The sequence below is a fragment of the Nilaparvata lugens genome, chromosome X, assembly GCF_014356525.2.
Source record: "Nilaparvata lugens isolate BPH chromosome X, ASM1435652v1, whole genome shotgun sequence".
Taxonomy (NCBI): domain Eukaryota; kingdom Metazoa; phylum Arthropoda; class Insecta; order Hemiptera; family Delphacidae; genus Nilaparvata; species Nilaparvata lugens.
In genome coordinates, this window is record NC_052518.1 from 2,691,180 (window position 1) to 2,709,552 (window position 18,373).

The window sequence follows — 18,373 nt, forward strand, 5'->3', positions numbered from 1 at the left end:
TACCCATAGAAGCACTGAATTTATTTCGCGCGTCTTCAGAATGCTTGCGGCCTCTTAGGGAGCATGCTTACCTCATAAGACACAATGCATCCGGTTAACAAGAGAAAAAAATTCAGCACGTCTAAGACGCCCGTATAGATGGGGTCTAAAGTTATTTCTTTGCAAACTTACATCTTGATCTGATGCAATAAAATTGATTTACGTCACTTCTAATAGAATATTTGTTACCTCTACTACATTATCTAAAAAGTTGAAAGAAATGTAGCAGTTGAAAAGACACAGTTTCATTTTATCACATCCACATTTATGTGTATAAAAGTAAATGTGGATCTAACAAAAATAAAACTGTGTTCTTACAATAATTATGGAAGAATTCCACAATATCAAATCTTATTCAACAAATTTAATAAATGTACTGTCTTGCAATTGACTTTGGACAGTCAAATCTTTCATCTTTTAGGAATTAGGAAATGAAAGTTAGCATATTTTAGGCTGCATTGTGTGTGTCAAGTATTAACTGTTGGAAAATAAATATCTATCGAAGCAAAAATACAGAAACTTGGAAAAGATACATGAAGTAGAAAAATCAAACACCAAAATATTGCAACATACAGTATTGAAAAGATATATAAAGGAGAAAAATCACACAACAAATATTGCAACATGCATTCCTTTACTACACTCATGTCACAAAGAGAGTATATCTATGAAAAAAATGCACTCACCCATGTGGCTGTCTTGTGAAATTCGAGATTTTGATTCATGCACATCACGTTTGGACTTTTTGTGGTGACTAGACGAATGATGTCCGTCGGATGAACGTCTTTTTCTTTTAATACTGGCTTCTTGATTTTCAACACCTTTTTCATCGTTGTTATTGTTATTAATACACTTATGGTTTTCACTTCTTTTACTGTGCTTTCTGCTGGACTCACTTATCTTATCATTGTGCGAATGTTTTCCATGTTTCTTATGTGATTCATCCTTTGAATCACTTCGAGGACGTTTTTCAGAATTGCTTTCTTTGCTAGAGTCTACCTTATCAGATTTTTCCCGCGAAACTTGAGAATCATCTTTCTTCGTGTGTCTGTGAGTCTTTTCATCTTTGCTGGATTTATCATTTTTTGAATGTTTGTTTGATTCCTCATCTTTTCTAGAATGTTTATCAGATTTTTCATTCGTTGAATGTTTATCCGATTTGTCATTCATTGAATGTTTATCAGATTTTTCATTCGTTGAATGTTTATCCGATTTGTCATTCGTTGAATGTTTATCAGATTTGTCATTAGTTGAATGCTTATCCGATTTGTCATGTTTGCTGGATTTATCATGTCTTGAATGTTTATGTGACTTTTCATATTTGGTTGATTCATCTTTTACAGAACTTTTATCAGATTTGTCATTCTTCGAATGTTTATGCGATTTTTGATCTTTGGTTGAATCCTCTTTTCTAGGATGTTTATCAGATTTGTCATTCTTTGACACTTCATCCTTATTTGATTCCTGTTGTACAGAATGTTTATCAGTTTTTGCATGTTTATCATCTTTGGTTGATACCTCTTTTCTGGAATGTTTATCAGATTTGTCAATTTTTGAATGTTTATCCGACTTTTCATCTTTGGCTGATTCATGTTTTCTAGAATGTTCATCTGATTTGTGATGTTTGTTTGATTTGTCATGTTTCGTATGTTTATCAGATTCTTTGTTTGATTGTTCTCTTCTTGATTCTTTATCAGATTTGTCATCTTTGTGAGAGCTGCTTCTATGACTACTATGTTTGTCTGATGAGGATTTATGAGATCTTTCAGAACTTTTGCTTGAACTGCTTCTATGAGAAGAACTATGATGTTTGTGTGACTTGTCAGAGGTTCTATGCTTCGAGGAACTATGTTCGGACCTTTTCGACTTATTGTCATCAGTTGTCTTACTTTTCGATTCTGTTTTCTCCAGATTCCTCTCATCACATTTAGCCAGACTCATTTCTGATTCTCGGACAATTTTTGTGTTATTAATACTATTTTCTAAACTATCAGTCTTAAAAGTTTCAGGCATGACTTCGTTTTCATCCTTTTCATCACCCAATTCACTACTTTGTGCTTCAGCTTGCATACCTTCAGCATCATCATCGTCACTGAATTCTTCAGCTCTGTTACTGTCAGTTTCTTCTATTACAGATGTAGTAATTCCATCAGCTTCTAGTATTTGACCTAGTAGATCAATCTCCTTAGCTATAAATGCGTCGAGATTGTCAATTTCATCGTCGTCATCGTAAATCTTACTGTGGTTTTCCTGAGATTCCTCATTCACTTCATAATCGACTTCTTGCGTTGATGAATTAGAAGTGATCGTTGAAGATTTAAAAGTGCTCGTTGATGATTGAGTGATCCCTAATTCCTTAGGCATCATACGCGGATTTTTCACAATCAATTCCATCTTTTCCTCCTGTGTTGCCGTGATATCGAATGAGGAATCAGATAAAGGAATGTCTGAAGAAGGAGGTAAAATATCTGGACTTTGATCTACTTCCATACTTTCAACGAAGGTGTGCTTGGCAGGATCCTTGCTTGACCTATAAAAATTGGCAGATTTTGATGCCGCAGAGGTTGAGGGGGTGGGCGTATAGTCTCCGGTAGGAACTTTGCCGCCTGTTGATTTTGGAACATACTCAAGCTTAGGCTTTTTACGAACATGAGTCTTCCTTCTAATCTTCTCAGAATCGGGGTTGAAGGTGACAGGAATATGTGGTTCTCGTTTATTTTTGTGTAGTTCATAAATTGGAGTAGGTTTATAAACTGGAGGTGCAGCCGGAGCACTGATTGGCTTGTCGGTCGCTTCTACTGAAGAACTTGGATTATTGTCTGTTTGTTTTTCATTGTTGGATTGCATTTTTTCGACTTGAGCTTCGGCCTGATCGTGAACGCTGTTTGATTCGGTAGAGGGGAGTGGTTCAGATGTACTGGCCTGATCCTGAACGCTATTAGATTCGGTAGAGGAGACTGGTTCAGATGAACCAGCCTGATCGTGAACGCTATAAGATTCGGTAGAGGCGACTAGTTCCGAGGTACTGGCCTGATCCTGAACAGTATTAGTTGAGGTAGAGGTGGAGGGGAGTGGTTCCGATGTATCGTTTGTGAGAGGAGATAAATCAGTGAGTCTCTGAACATCTGAAAGAAATCGACATGCAAAAATGAGAATAGCAGTGATATTGTGCCCCACATATTGTTGGTTCCAGACAGGAGAACTGGCAGGAAAAAAGTTAATTCGAGGCAGAACTGACAGGATAAAAATTGGATGGAGGCAGTTCTCAAAGGTTACATCTTCAGTGTGTACTTAGAAAATTATTTATCTGTATCAAAGAGTATTAACAACTCTACATGTCGTATAAAACTGTATTGATCATTAAATCTCTCTAATCCATGTGCGTTAATTTGATATTCAATCCATTCCAAATTCTAAAGGTTTAATTGCTTTAATTTGTTTGTTTTTCGGTAATTCTTCAAAATTATATTTTTAATATGGGAATATTTCCTATTCTAGTTATACCGTAGTAATGTGAATTATTTTTTCTATGTTTAGTTTTGAAGCACCAAATTTGAAAATCTACTTTGTGAAAATACTTTAGGACTGAAAATTTTGTGAATTCAAGAACTTAACCTATTTCGGATATGTGTAACTTCATCTAAATTTGGAAGAGGAATAGCACAAGGTTACCTTATTTTTTCCTCTCCCTATCATTTTGATAATGTACTTATTGTATAAATGAATTCCCAAGCAACAACTCTGGTCGCACGGCTATAGCCGCTCTGTAGTCTAATAATGTATATATTATTGTAGTCTAGGCTATTGTAGGCTGTGATTCTTGATTTGAACTATGATATGGATGTTTCTGAATGTATGTTTCTTGTGTTTTGTTTTCTGTCGGTATTTGTCTGTTTATAATATTATTTTAGCTGTTGACTTTGTTTTGTAACACCCAACTGTTGATCTTGACTAGAGATTTAATTAAAATGTGATGTTTCTAAAACTGTAAGACTGAACTGAAATTATGTAAACAATAACTAAAGACTGGAACTGTAAATAATTACCTAATTGATATTGTTTCAATGCCTAACAATTATTTTTTCTTTCTATTGACAATACTGTATGTTTGAACCAAATTCTTGAGTTAATAAATTCATTTATTCATCTATAATGTCGAACCAAATTCTTGAGTTAGGCCTAATAAATTCATTTATTTATCTATAATGTCGACTATGGCCTACAAAATATATACAGTGATAGACTACAGCCGTTAATTCAGCGCAGCTGGAGTCGCGCGTGTAGAGTCGTCCCTTAGGAATTGAAACTTGAGTATGAAATAGGCCTACCAATCTTACTCATCACACTACATAACGTGGACGATTTACTTATTGAGATTATTCTTATGACATAATTGGTTTTTTTAATCATTTATTAGGCTACTAAACGAAATTCACACAATTGATGAAGTAATTACAATGAAACTCCAATCGGTAGTGAATAATAAGTAGGCTAAGTAGGCTACTGTAAATTGATCAAGCAATTCATCATGTTTTCAGATAAAATGGTCAATATTTTTGAACATAAGCATATCCTTTCAAAACATAAGCCTACTATACTCTATTTATCTATAAGTTTAGATTACTGTTCATATTTGAAATTCCAAATTAATGTGTTGTCTCAATCACCCTCCATGATTCATATAGGTGACTAAGTCAAAAAAAAAATTGGATGATTTTTCAAGAGGTTTATTATTGTTAATCTGATCTTTAATAAAACTAAAAAATTGTAAATGTTATACAGCTGAGATCCTGTGATGAAGTAACTAACCTCTTCTAGAATGGCGAAAGTGGCAATAAGATCTTTTACAAGTCCGATCATGATGAAATGGGCAGCTTACAGACCTGAAGTAGCCCTTAGTGGGTAGCATTTCAAACCCAAAACAAATAATTCTCAAAAATTTCAACCAAAAACAAAAACATTGCAACTTAACCTAACTTGAAATTTTCACACACTCTCTGGGTTGGTTCTTTGTTGTGAGTTGTGAGTCACCCATTTTTGAAGCGCGAGAAAACCGGAAACCGACTGCTGTATAAATAGAGCTGCTCATTCTTCCACATTGATACTGCTCTAGTTACGTTGCAACTCTCTATGATACACACTAGTCGCACTTATTCTGGTTTCAGCCAATGATCTTCTTGATGTCTATAAAAAAAGTGAGGTCCACGTTATAATGACAGTATTTGATCAACTTTGGTTTTGCTATCCTTGTCTATCATTCGACAAAGCCGGTGGTACTATCCTTTTCTAGGTCCACAACGATGACAATAATGTTTTTGACAGTGTAGAAATATAATTAATTAATGCAGAGAATCGGCATCGCTATTCTTCTATCTTTATCCACTGCCATTATAAGGTGGACCACACTATAGATGAGCTCCATCCATGATTTATGAGGGGATTCCAGATTCCATGGAGGCTGTAGATCTATTTTCAGCTTTGGTTCAGCATCCTGCCTTACGTCAGCTTCTAGTATGATGCTACAAGAAATGTGATGATGTTACAAAAACTGCACCTTGCCTAATTCTATGAGTAAAGATATTTACCCAAAGCACTCAAGGGCTATCTGATCTATATACCTTACTATAACACAGCTGTATAATGTCCCACATGCATACCTACGATGACTTGATGGGGCCACAAGTACTTCTTGCTCTGAAGGATAGGTGACAGGAGAACGATGGCGACAGGAAGAGATACTGATGTGCCAAATCCATTTATAAAAATCACATTGAGAATGCACCAAATCACTGTAAGGCACCATGGAATGTGATGAACTCACATTGGTCCTTGCCGAGGAGACAGCTTAATTTTGTGAGTCCTGATGTATTCAACAATTTTCTCGTTGAGTCAGTGAACAGCATCGTGAGTGATCTGCCCACAGTTACTGGTGATCCAGTTGAAATTCTAAAGTCTGTGAGATATAACTTTAAACATGAAGAGGAGAAACCCATTTCTCCTTCCACAGTTTGTAGCATAGACAGAGACGGTCATCCTGCACATTTAGATGTGCCTTCTTCTTCTTCCCCCACACTTGTGGGATCAATGGTATCATAATACAAAACACTACTTAACACATGACTATGATCAAGATGGCAGTGTGTGGGATCCAATCCAGGTTTTAAACAACAAAACACACTATTACATGCCTGGTTAAGAAGATTAAAAAAATCTGCATCAAGTCATCATCCAGAAACTCTTTAACACTGTAATAGGCCCTGACCTTCAAGCATTTGGTCACTACTTCCTCAAATGCTCCCAATTCCAACTGCTCCACTCATATTGATAGCTTGTTGAAGAAGCATAGTGCTGAGCTCCTGTAGCATACCTGTGATCTCTGGAGAAACACCCTGAGAATTTATACACACTTATACACTTAATCTTCACCAAGACCAGCGGAGCTGGATAGGTTGTGTCTATAAGAATATAAATTGATCATTTCAATCAGCTCTCGATGCCTGGTGTTGTAGTGATGCACATCTGACCGGGTTTCAAAGTCTTGTTGATTCTTTTTTATGTATATCAGTCATACAAGGATAAAGTGGCTGACAACTGTCAGAATACTCAATCTAACAGAAAGGGGCTTGCAATGTGTACGACGTTCACTTGCAGTCATTATCCAGGCAGCCTGTTTTTGCAGCTTCATTAGGTCCACAATCTTAGCTGAATGACCTCACAAGAGTTGACCATAGGTAATATGCCAGTGGAAAAGGGTGTGATACATCATAACCATGTAAGCCTATGTCAGATGTCCCCACAGCTTTAGCAACAGGAAACTCTGGACAGTCTCTTGGTCACCTGCTGAATGTGGCTAGACAAGCTTAGTCTTGTGATCAGGACAAAGCCTGGTAACTTCGCAGGGTCTTTTCATTTAGCTGGAAGCGGTTGATCTGGAACTTGAGGGTTGAAGACTGCAGATGTTCCACTGACATATCCAACACCTGCTGAATGTCCACACCTGATGACAGCAGGGATGTATCATCCACAAACAAGAGAGTCGAGCCATTGCTGTCCAAGTCATTGATCATTATTATGAATATTATTATTGAACACATTATAACCCTATATGTACCTTTCAACTAATAGGTTGTCCATTTGTGTATTTGATTACTGAACTGGGCTTGAAAAAAAGTGTTAGCATATACACTATTATGAGGAGGATTGGTCCCAGTATTGATTCACTGAGGCACTCCAAAATTCACAGGAAGTGAAGATGAAGCTGCCCCACTCAGAGATACCACCTGTGCCCTCCCAGTCAGTTAAGAGCTAGTCCAAGATGGATAGAGCAGAGTCCACAACCCCCATATAGTGAGGTCCACGTTATAATGACAAAGTTTTTTTTTAATTTGGTTTTGCTATCCTTGTCAAAACCAACATGTTTGTATTCTAATTCGACAAAGCCTGTGGTACTACCCTTTTCTAGGTCCACAACGATGCCAATTATGTTTTTGACGGTGTAGAAATATAATTAATTAATGCAGAGAATCGGCATTGCTATTCTCCTATCTTTATCCACTGCCATTATAAAGTGGACCTCTCTAAAGTATTATTCGTTCTTTCAAGCCCAAACCCCTGATGGGTATGGCATGTTTGTATTCTTGGTTTCCAGAGGTGGTGGATGTTACTATGGACCCTTGCTGCAGTAGTTAATGACTGCCTGAGATGCAACCCTGCGCTACATAATTCAAATAAATTGTTGATTGAACCGAGCCTGACATTCTCTTTTGACAAAAGGAAGCAAGCTCAAATGAAAAATGCAGCCGAGCAAAGCAAACCTGCAAAGCAAAGCAAAAAAAGCAATCCCATTTAAAGATGATGGGGGGAGATCGAGCCCCCTGGCTAAATGTATAAGGTGATCCCTTAACCTAAATTAAGAAAGACAGAACCGTCCCCGTTGGTCAGGGGAAAAGTATGGCAAACCTACGGCTCAACTCACACTTACGCGACTCAGGTCGAGAAGAGACTCGACTCTAGTCGGAGACTAGAATCGACTGGTCTGAATATCACCACTACTAGAGTCCACTAAACACACTCTATGCATTCTATTGAATAGTATCATCCGAAAGGTATTCTCAGAGCACTCTATATGAATGTAACAATAGAGCGTATCAATTTTCCGTTGGTAAATTTGACCGATGTGTAATGTTTATGAATTACACATACCTATAAGGTTAAATTATTAAGAGCTACAGGTTGGAGTTTGATAAATTAGAGAAAGCTTGCTCGTTCTATGACAAACCTTTCTCATATTTATGACGGTTTTGTTGATTTTGAAGGTTGGGTTAGATTTGGTAGGTAGGCTATGTGATAATTTTAGGAATCGTCTGCTCTCAATTCGAGCTATTCCAATTTTTCTATTCTTGTTGCCCCGAGATAGGATCTCTAGAATAATGGTCTTATGATGCAAATGATACTCTTAATCCTTATTAAATGACGTGTATTAAACAACTCCTTAGTACACACGCATACTCCTTAATACACACACTTATTCCTTAATACACACACTTATTCCTTAATACACACACATACTCATAATACTCATTGTTGCCAACATATTTTTGTTTCTGTCACACACAGCTCAAACAGCTGTACTGGAACCAAACAAACAACCAACACTGCAGCAGACGGTCAAACTGATAACTGGCATAATAATGGAATAATTTGAATGGGAAGGTTAAATTTATTAACATTTTGTGTAAGCGAGTATCCTTATACTATTCAGGTATTTCGGGGCTACTAAATTTTATAACAAGAAATGTTGCGCTACAGATTTCCCAAAGAGTGTTTGAAAGTAAGTATTGAATTTTTCTTTTATTCTTTATCAAGTGTTATCACCTTTCTCAGTTGTATCTGCACTAGGATTACCGATATCTTCACTTTGAATCAGAGATTATTGCACGCTCATGTTGTGAGTTCGATCTTTGGATTCAAAGGCAAGCATCTAAATCAGTACATTGAGCAAGTAAAACATCTGATGCCACATTAATTTAGGGTCATAGGTAATTCCGACGTTTCGTTTCATCGGTAATGTTGACAGGGGCGGATCTTATTCATTGCACCTGTAGATTCATAAGAATAGTTTATATAAAATTCACTACCACATTCCACTCCTTTTGAACTTGTATTATTCACTGCCAGTTCATAAAGGCTACCTACTTTAAAAAGACTGCATCATTTTAATAATAACAATGTCGAGTGACCTGGCTGGCTCAGGTCTGGTGTCAGAGTTTTCAGGTCGTACCTGATGAGTTTCAGGGCCTCTGGCATGACATGACGACTGCTATTTTGGCAGTCAGGACCGACGTGTCCATCCGAAACACAGGGGTGGCCCGAAAAAATATATTGCCCGGACTGGGATACGAACCTGGGCCTCTCGTTTACAAAGCCAGCGTTTAAACCACTCGACTACGGCCAATCCGTTTTTATTTTGAAAATCGTGTATTAAATGACAAAGGAGACTTATTGCCTTGATTTCGCAAAATCTCATCCAATCATTTATCACCTTTCATCAATTCTTTCTATACCAAACAAAAACGTCCTCCCTGGTGCCTCCTTCAAACAGTATTGCTATATCATCAGCAAATGCTATGACTCTACCTCCAATTTAATTGTTAGGGTTGTGTGACAGAGAGGACCTGGAGTAGTAGCTCCACCCTAAATAAAGGCAACCCTAAATCTAATCAAAATTTACCCAAGGTCCTATCATATCTTGGGATATCCCAATTTCATTGTTTGAAATTTCATTTCATAGTTAAATGTTTGAAAAGATGATTTCTAAAATATTCATAGAGAGGATTAGCATAATACTGATGAAAAAATACACATTATCCTACTTAAAATGAGAAATCCACTGCATGAGAAAACCTTTCAAATCGATACCCTGAGAAAGTCTTAACCATGAAGTAGCAACCATTAACCACACTCGTTTCCTAGTTATTGTATCTGAGATAGAAGCAGAACATTCATTGTTAGGTTAGGTAACATTTTATCTCAGAAGAATATCTTCATCAGCAATCATAAGGAGATTGAGAAATATCATAAACGAGAAAACTCCACTTACAGCCTACCTCCCCCAATCCGCCTCACACCATACAGGGTGGGTGAAAAGTCCGAGAACGGCTTAATATCTGATACACAAAGATAATTTGATGGTGGGTGTGATTGGGGATCCTACTCAATTTGAAAATACTACTTTATAATGACTTAAAGAATCTGGTCTGCCATATTGAATGCAACTTCATTTTTTGAAATAGGAAGGTGGTCGTGCGATATGATTTCGATAGGGAATTTGAAGAAAAAATGAATGGTGGGAACCGCATATCAATATCTCAAACCGTTTCGGAAATATTCACATTATTAACCAATACTATTCTAAGCAGAAAAGAGAGAAAAAAGTCTGAGAACGGCTTAGTATCTCAAGTGATTCCAAGGTGGGTGTGATTGGGGATGTTACTCGAATTGAAAATACTACTTTACAATGACTTTAAAAATCTGCTCCGCCATTTTGAATGCAACTTTTTTTTAAATAGGAAGGTAGTCATGCGATACATGATACGGAATTTGAAGGAAAAATGAATGGCGAAAGCCGCACATCGATATCTAAACCGTTCAGAAAATATTCACATTGCTAATCAATAACACGTGTATTTCATTTCTGATATGCATGATATGATTAATAATGTGAATATCTTCTGAATGGTTTGAGATATCGATATACGGTTTTCGCCATTCTTTTTCTCTTGAAATTTCGTATCGAAATCATGTATCGCATGACCACCTTCCTATTTAAAAAATAAAGTTGCATTCAAAATGGCGGAGCAGATTTTTAAGTCATAGTAAAGTAGTATTTTCAATTCTAGTAGGATCCCCGATCAAACCCACCAACAAATTGCCTTTGTGTATGAGATATGAAGCCGTTCTCTGACTTTTTTCTCTCCTTTCTGCTTTGAATAGTATTGATTAATAATGTGAATATCTTCTGAACTGTTTGAGATATCGATAAGCGGTTTCCACCATTCATTTTTTCTTCAAATTCCCTATCGAAATCATGTATCGCATGACAACCTTCCTATTATTTAAAAAAATAAAGTTACATTCAATATGGCGGATCCAAGATGGCGGACCCGATTTTTAAAGACATTATAAAGTAGTTTTTTCCATTTGAGTAGGATCCTCAACCACACCCACCATCAAATAACCTTTTCCTACAGTTACGTTGAAAAGTGGCCATTGCTGCACTGATTACAGAACGCAAAGAATCACTTTTCCGCTCTAGTGCGGGAAAAATTTTTCTGCACTCCAGATTTGCAACATGGCAACGCAAAATACTTAGTAGGTTATATGGAGGAACAGTGCAGAAAAATCAAAATGAAGTTGGTAACAGTGACTGGGCTGCTATAGTGAGCAGAGGTGCAACAAAGCACAACGCGCTAATTATTACTATTATAATATTATAACCAAGGACAACATTTTTATTCAATTTGACAATAAATTAAGGTTTTTATCAATAATAAAATTACACAGAAAAACATTTGATGCATTTCAGGCAATTTTACCCATAATTACCCACTTTTCATATTCAATGGTAACTGTAGGAAAAACTTAATGTGAAATACGTGCGCAAAGTTCCTCTGCTGCACTCAAGAAACCATTCCGCCCTCGCCTACGGCTCGGGCGTAAACGTTTCTTTCGGTGCAGCAAACTGTCACTTTGCGCACTAGTTGCACAAATAACTATTGTGTATGAGGTTTTAACCCGTTCTCGGACTTTTCACCCACTCTGTATACTGCACGTCAACACACGTTTCAACACTGCAAGCCCCTATCAATGCCTCACAGTAGTATCACCATACATTCTTGAATCCATTATAATAACAAGGAATTGAACTAGAAATTGCAGACCAGAACTGCATTGTCTCTAACAATCGACATAGAAATACCGCTGCAGATAATTGACAAAAGACTGGAGAAATTGAAAAAAAACACTAACCTAGCTTATTGAGGGTAGTATTTCTAAAATCTGCTGCCCAAAGATATTAAATGTATAGAGCCACAAACGTTATCCTGTTATATCAAGCGAGCAATTTCTGTATTTATATATCTGGTTATTTTTATATCTTGTTATGTTTATATCTGGTTATTTTTATATCTAGTTATTTATGTTTAACGGATCTCGAGAACGGCTCTAACGATTTTCACGAAATTTGGATCATAGTAGGTTTATGATATAAAGATTCGATTGCACTAGGTCGCATTCTTTGGAAAACTCGCTGAACGACATTAAAAGGACAATTCATCCTTGGAAAACAGATGATAATTTCGTCGTCTCTCGATAACAGAAGATGCGTGTGCCTGTGTGGGAGAGAGACAGAATTATTTCCAGCTGTGTAATCATAATCAATCAGCGATAAATTTTTTCTAGCTAGACAATTTAATCGATTTGATCAACATAATCTGATTTGTAGACATGACATGATAATCCTCCTAAACTAGAGTACATCATAATTTTCAAAGTTGATCATTATTTGACAATTTCAAGTGATTAGTGAGTGTTATTTTGTTATTCAATTTGGTTTGTATATAATCTAAATTATAATTTTTTTGTTTTCAAATGTTTGAATAGAAAATTGAACCTGAATTCAAGTGTATGGAACATAACCTACTTTCTGGACTATTTATAGTGTATAAATCAAAATTCGGGAAAGAAACAGTTTTGGGCTGTGCCTGTTAGTACTTTCCCAATCATTATAAAGAATTGTGTTCGGTTTATCAAAAGTCAATAAATAAATAACGAGCTGAGCTAGGTGCCTCGATATTTTATAAAATAAGGAAAAATGACCTAGTGTGTAGACCTTATTATACAACTCAGGAATCTGTAAAGGAGTAGCATACAATTTGGCACATATGAGTCCATTGAGGAGCAAACTCCATCAAAGGAAGAAAAATCACCTGACTTTCCGTGAGGACATATAAAAGAAACAAATACTTGGTTAGCATTAATAGAGATGCACCTTATGACCTTAATTCATGAAATTTCCATCCCCGTTTAACGGATGTTAACTGTTCAACGGATGTTAACTGTTTAACGGCTGTTTAACTGTTTAACGGATCATAAGACAACGTCTAGAGCTTAACAGATTAGAAAACAATTTGATACAAACTGTGACTTGCATTTCCATTAACCTTAGTTAATGGAAGCTGTTTAACAGCTGTTCAACTGTTTAACGGATCATAAGACAACGTCCAGAGCTTAACAGATTAGAAAACAATTTGATACAAACTGTGACTTGCATTTCCATTAACCTTAGTTAATGGAAGCTGTTTAACAGCTGTTCAACTGTTTAACGGATCATAAGATAACGTCCAGAGCTTAACAGATTAGAAAACAATTTGATACAAATTGTGACTTGCATTTCCATTAACCTTAGTTAATGGAAGCTGTTTAACGGCTGTTCAACTATTTAACGGATCATAAGACAACGTCCAGAGCTTAACAGATTAGAAAACAATTTCATACAAACTGTGACTAGCATTTCCATTAACCTCAGTTTCATAATCCTAACTGATTATGCTGAAAATTGTCATGTAGATTTTTGTTTTATTTCGGATGATGCCCAGATGAGCTTTTTGCTTGTGCATGGGTAATGGAAAGTGGTGAATTGATGACATGATCAAACGTCCATGCCATCGGCGGGATTCGAACCCAAGAACCAGGTGATGCTAGCAGACCGAAGTTTGTAACGCTTCTTATCTCTAGACCCACCTGGCTGGCTAAATTTTTTCATACTAGGAATCTCAAACTATCTCAAAAGTCGTTCAAATTGCCAAGTGGAATCGAACTTGAACTGATCTTCAACTATTTTTAATTTCCTATACTTTTTCCATTATTCCTGCAATTCCTTTGTTGAAGTTTATTGTCATGGTGAAATCATTCTGCATGAAATTAGCGAATCAATCTTAGTTACCTTCAAATATACTCAACTATTGACAAATATTTATTTCCGTTATCCTCCCGCCTTTCAAATGTTTTTCGAAAATAAACTCTGAACTGTTCTCATTGACAAAAGACAATACATACAACAAGACTCTTGCACATATCTCCAAAATCCTTCCGTACCATTCAGTCATTCAATTTTGAAATTCCATATCCAGGTATCTTCACATTTTTTTGCAAGATCCGTTCAAAATAAGAAGAACAAATTAGGCTGTAGGCCTATTGAGTTGTAATCCAGTCAAGGAAAGGTTATAGAGGGAAAAGTTGGGAAGACAATTTTTGACCCCACAGTTCTGTTTAGGGTGGTAAGGAGGTAAACATATCAAAAGTCCCCACCCCTACCCCATGTTCTAAGGGGCTGGAAAGCGTCCTTTGGAACTGATTCTGAACAAATTGAACAAATTCAGTGATGAACAAGCTGGTGCAAAAGGTGTAGGGAAATTTGTAAAAGCGTGAAATTAAACATCAAATTGAAGAGAATTTAATGCTCTATAAGCTCATAATCAGGATAGATTTCCCCCGTCAATTTTTCAAGAATTAGAAGAGCAAAAATAGAAAAAATCGGTGGCTAACGTGATTTTTTTCAAAAATGTCACACCTTCAAGAGCGGATATCTCGAAAACTAGAGGAGATATAAAAAAAAGTTGTAGAATGAATATTGTAGGAAATTATGTAAGCTTTAATTTATTATATGACAGTCAAGTCCTTAGGATACATAGTTTTTTAGTTTTATGCGAGAAACCAAAAAATGGTACTTTTAAACCACCCCCACCCCCTTAGCACAGTGGGTAGGGATGGGGACTTTTGATATGCTGTCAAACTACCGTAAACAGAACTGTGGGGTCAAAAATTGTCTTCCAAACATTTCCCTCTATACCCTTTTTTGAGCATTCATTTCCTGGACTATTGTTAGTTTTTACAGTTTACATGCTAACAAAAATTCAAATCAACTTATTAGCAATGTATTCATATAGAAATATGTATATATAATGTACTAGCCGTCAGGCTCCCTTTGCTCGCCATATCCGTCTAGCCAGGGGGCTCCTCCCCCTGGACCCCCGACTGGATCGTCCAAGAATGAGATCAGCAGGCTCGCTTCGCTCGCCTGCATTTTTCATCAGAGCATTTTTATCATATGTTAGAACAATCCAGCCGGGGGTCCAGACTAAACGTCTGGCTAAACGGATATGGCGAGCGAAGCGAGCCTGACGGCTAGTAATATAATACTCCCAGGATTGAAGAAGCAGTGCCCAATCAATTTTTCCGCGATAAATGCATTTAAATCTTCAACTTGGTGCCAACCTAACAAAGTCAACTCAACTTAATGCCAACCTGACAAAATTATTAATTTAGTTGCCAGTTAACAACTGTTTGGAAAAGGTACTCTATCTAGATTATAGTTCTATAGTAACATATGATATGGAAATTTCAATTATAATCAAGAGATTGGGAGAAGAAGAATATACATGCTAAAAGACGAACTTTAAACCCTTAAAAACAACCCTTAGAGTTAAAATATTGCCAAAAGATTTCTTAGTACGCCTCTAAAGGGCCAACTGAACATACCTACCAAATTTGAACGTTTTTGGTCCGGTAGATTTTTAGTTATGCGAGTGAGTGAGTGAGTGAGTGAGTCAGTCAGTCAGTCAGTCAGTGAGTGAGTGCCATTTCGCTTTTATATATATAGATTCTATATAATGTATTCTATATAGAAATAAAACTTGAGTGCTTCGTATATGATTGTGCTGTCAACTTATGAAAGCGTTCCATTCGACACATGGATTAGCAATTAAATTCTTATCGATAGGGTTCTTATCTGAAAGATTCAATTAGTCAACTAAGATACAGATAAGGATTCATACACAATTCTATTACTGGTTGTTATCATAATTTATGTAATACATTTTCCTAGTAGGCAATATCATTTAGTTATCGTTTATTATGTAACAGTGGTTGTAGATTTATCAGACGAACTAGGTGTTTGCTCAGATAATATTGGACTGGAGAATTATTCTTGTTGGGAAGTTCATTTGTGAAGCAGTTCTGAATAAGAATGTCTTGTGTTTTACAGTTATTTAGAATTCAGGCTTCCAGCTCAAGATTTTCGAACTGCGGTAGGATGTCGATAAGCTTTCTACATAACAAAGGTTTCATTAATGGATCCTGGGTGGATGCGAAAAGTGGTAAAACGTTTGAAGTGAAGAATCCAGCTACTGGGGAAGTGATCGGTTTGGCCCCTGATATGGATGTGGAGGATACTAAATCAGCTATAAAAGCTGCAGCTGATGCATTCCCGGCTTGGGCCAAAACACCAGCAAAAGTAAGTCATTTCAATTGATTTTCATTAAAAAAAAATCTTATCAGCATATGTGTCTAAAAATAGCCCTATATTGATATGTTTATTGATATGTTATACCAGTGGTCGCCAAACTTATGAGCCTGTGAGCTAGAATAGCATTTATAAATGTTCTAGTGAGCTACCAAGCAATATTAGAATAAAGAAAGTATCTTTTATTGCCTATAAAGAGACATTTCTAGTGTTGAAATCTACTTATCTCATAGCAAAAAGTTTAACAAAGGTTGAAATTGAAAGTTACATTTCAATGAGGGCAGTGGAACTCTTTTTGGCCATCAAGTATTTTCTTGATGTTTGGAGTGAACGTTGTAGCCGCCATTCTGATGCAGTTGTCCAAAAAATTTTCCTATATCGATTTTTTATGAATTACATACTTGAAAAAGATGATTCACACAAGTAGGTAGAGCTGAGCATAGCTTTCAACCTCAATGTAACTTCAATAACTTCAATAATAATTGGACATTTTTTTGAGGAGTTGAGGCCAAATATTTCCAGTTGTAGAAAGTGATCTGAGAGACAAGATCCTTTTAAAAATCCACAAATTCCATTTCAACTGAAGCCTGATCTCCACAAAAATGATTTACAACATATGCTGCAAAATCTTCTGCATCGATCTCTACAAAAGGAGAGTTGACGAATTGTACCATATTCGATATGCTTTTAAAATCTTGAAATCATTGATCAAACTGCTGACTCAAGTCTGAATTGTAACGTATTCTTGGTTATTGCTGAGGTGTTGTGGAGGATTTTTCTCGTCATTGATTTTCTTCAGACTGGAAAAGTGTTTATATTCAAACTAGACGACATTCTTTTCCCACATTTCAAGCTCCTTGGAAAACGATTGTACAGTTCAAATCATTCTACCGATGTCCTTATGTTTCCCTTGAAGCTGCAAATTTAAATCATTCAACTTCTCAGTTATATCTGTGAGAAATGCAAAATGTTGTAGCCATGTTTCTCAATGCATGGTTGATAACCCAAGCATTTTTGTGAGCTATCAAAAACTACCCCAAGAGCTACCGGTAGCTCGCGATTGACTGTTTGGCGACCACTTTGTTATACGAAGCTACACATCGCCAGTAGAAAGAAGCATTGGAAGTGCAAATAAGCTTTCTGAAAGAATGGACTTTTTTGTACCAGTGAAGGTTTTTAAAGCAAAGCTTAAGTCTCTTACAGAGTATATTTTTTAATGCTGACAAAATTGCTATACTGATCATTTGCACGTCACAATTTCACGACACAAAGTTATATGTTATTTTTAGCAACTCAAGACATTTATATCAATGTACCTGAACTTTTTCTCTTTTCATTTTTGACTTGTGCAACTTCAAAGACCTTGATCTGTCATTCTGCACGTTAAAAACCTACTATTATTCTGTATATTTAGATGAGGTCCACGTTATAATGGCAGTGGTTAAAGATAGAAGAATAGTGATGCCGATTCTCTATTAATTATATTTCTACACTGTCAAAAACATAATTGGTATCGTTGTGGACCTAGAAAAGGATAGTACCACCGGCTTTGTCGAATGATAGACAAGGATAGCAAAACCAAAGTTGATCAAATACTGTCATTATAACGTGGACCTCGCTATAGACCATATTCTTAATTGATTCATACAACAAGTACATTATTGAAAATGATAAGGAGAGAAAAAATAAGGTAACCTTGTGCTATTCCTCTCCCAAATTTAGATAAGGTTACACATAGTCCGAATTAGGTTAAATAATTTTTAAACCATAAATTTAGCATTATTCCAGATATTTTAATTTGAGAATCTAGTCCTATCTATAGTTTTACAGTATGAAAACTAATTTAGCGTGAGAGATAATTTACTCTGCCTAAAAACAGTCTTCAGGTCAAGTCAGAGGCCCATGATCAGCTGCGATCTGGGAACCCTGACCTGAGACAAACAGATACCACGATAACTATTATTATCATCGAGA

At 36.3% G+C, this 18,373-nt stretch overlaps 2 protein-coding genes across 4 annotated transcripts in view; one reads left to right on the forward strand and one right to left on the reverse strand.

Moving 5' to 3' along the window:
• Window positions 1–18,373, reverse strand: part of LOC111046899 (RNA exonuclease 1 homolog) — an 85,343-nt gene that overhangs the window by 49,423 nt on the left and 17,547 nt on the right. Inside the window, exons 1-2 of one of the 3 annotated variants that reach the window (XR_005573107.1) lie at window positions 4,849–5,107; window positions 726–3,164 (exon numbers count right to left, since the gene is read on the reverse strand). Coding sequence is in view for 1 of the 3 variants with exons in the window: in XM_022332549.2 (XP_022188241.2) it covers window positions 726–3,164; window positions 4,849–4,948 (2,539 nt within the window). In the remaining 2 variants the exon portion in view is untranslated. Of the gene's footprint in view, window positions 1–725; window positions 3,165–4,848; window positions 5,108–18,373 lie in introns of those variants that run through there. The other 2 variants (XM_022332549.2, XR_005573108.1) reach the window with 2 other exon arrangements.
• LOC111046906 (glutarate-semialdehyde dehydrogenase) overlaps window positions 8,657–18,373 on the forward strand; it is a 41,095-nt gene continuing 31,378 nt past the window's right edge. The window contains exons 1-2 of the mRNA XM_022332558.2: window positions 8,657–8,869; window positions 16,142–16,390. Of these exons, the coding sequence (XP_022188250.2) occupies window positions 8,834–8,869; window positions 16,142–16,390 (285 nt within the window). The 5' untranslated portion in view covers window positions 8,657–8,833. The remainder of the gene's footprint in view (window positions 8,870–16,141; window positions 16,391–18,373) is intronic.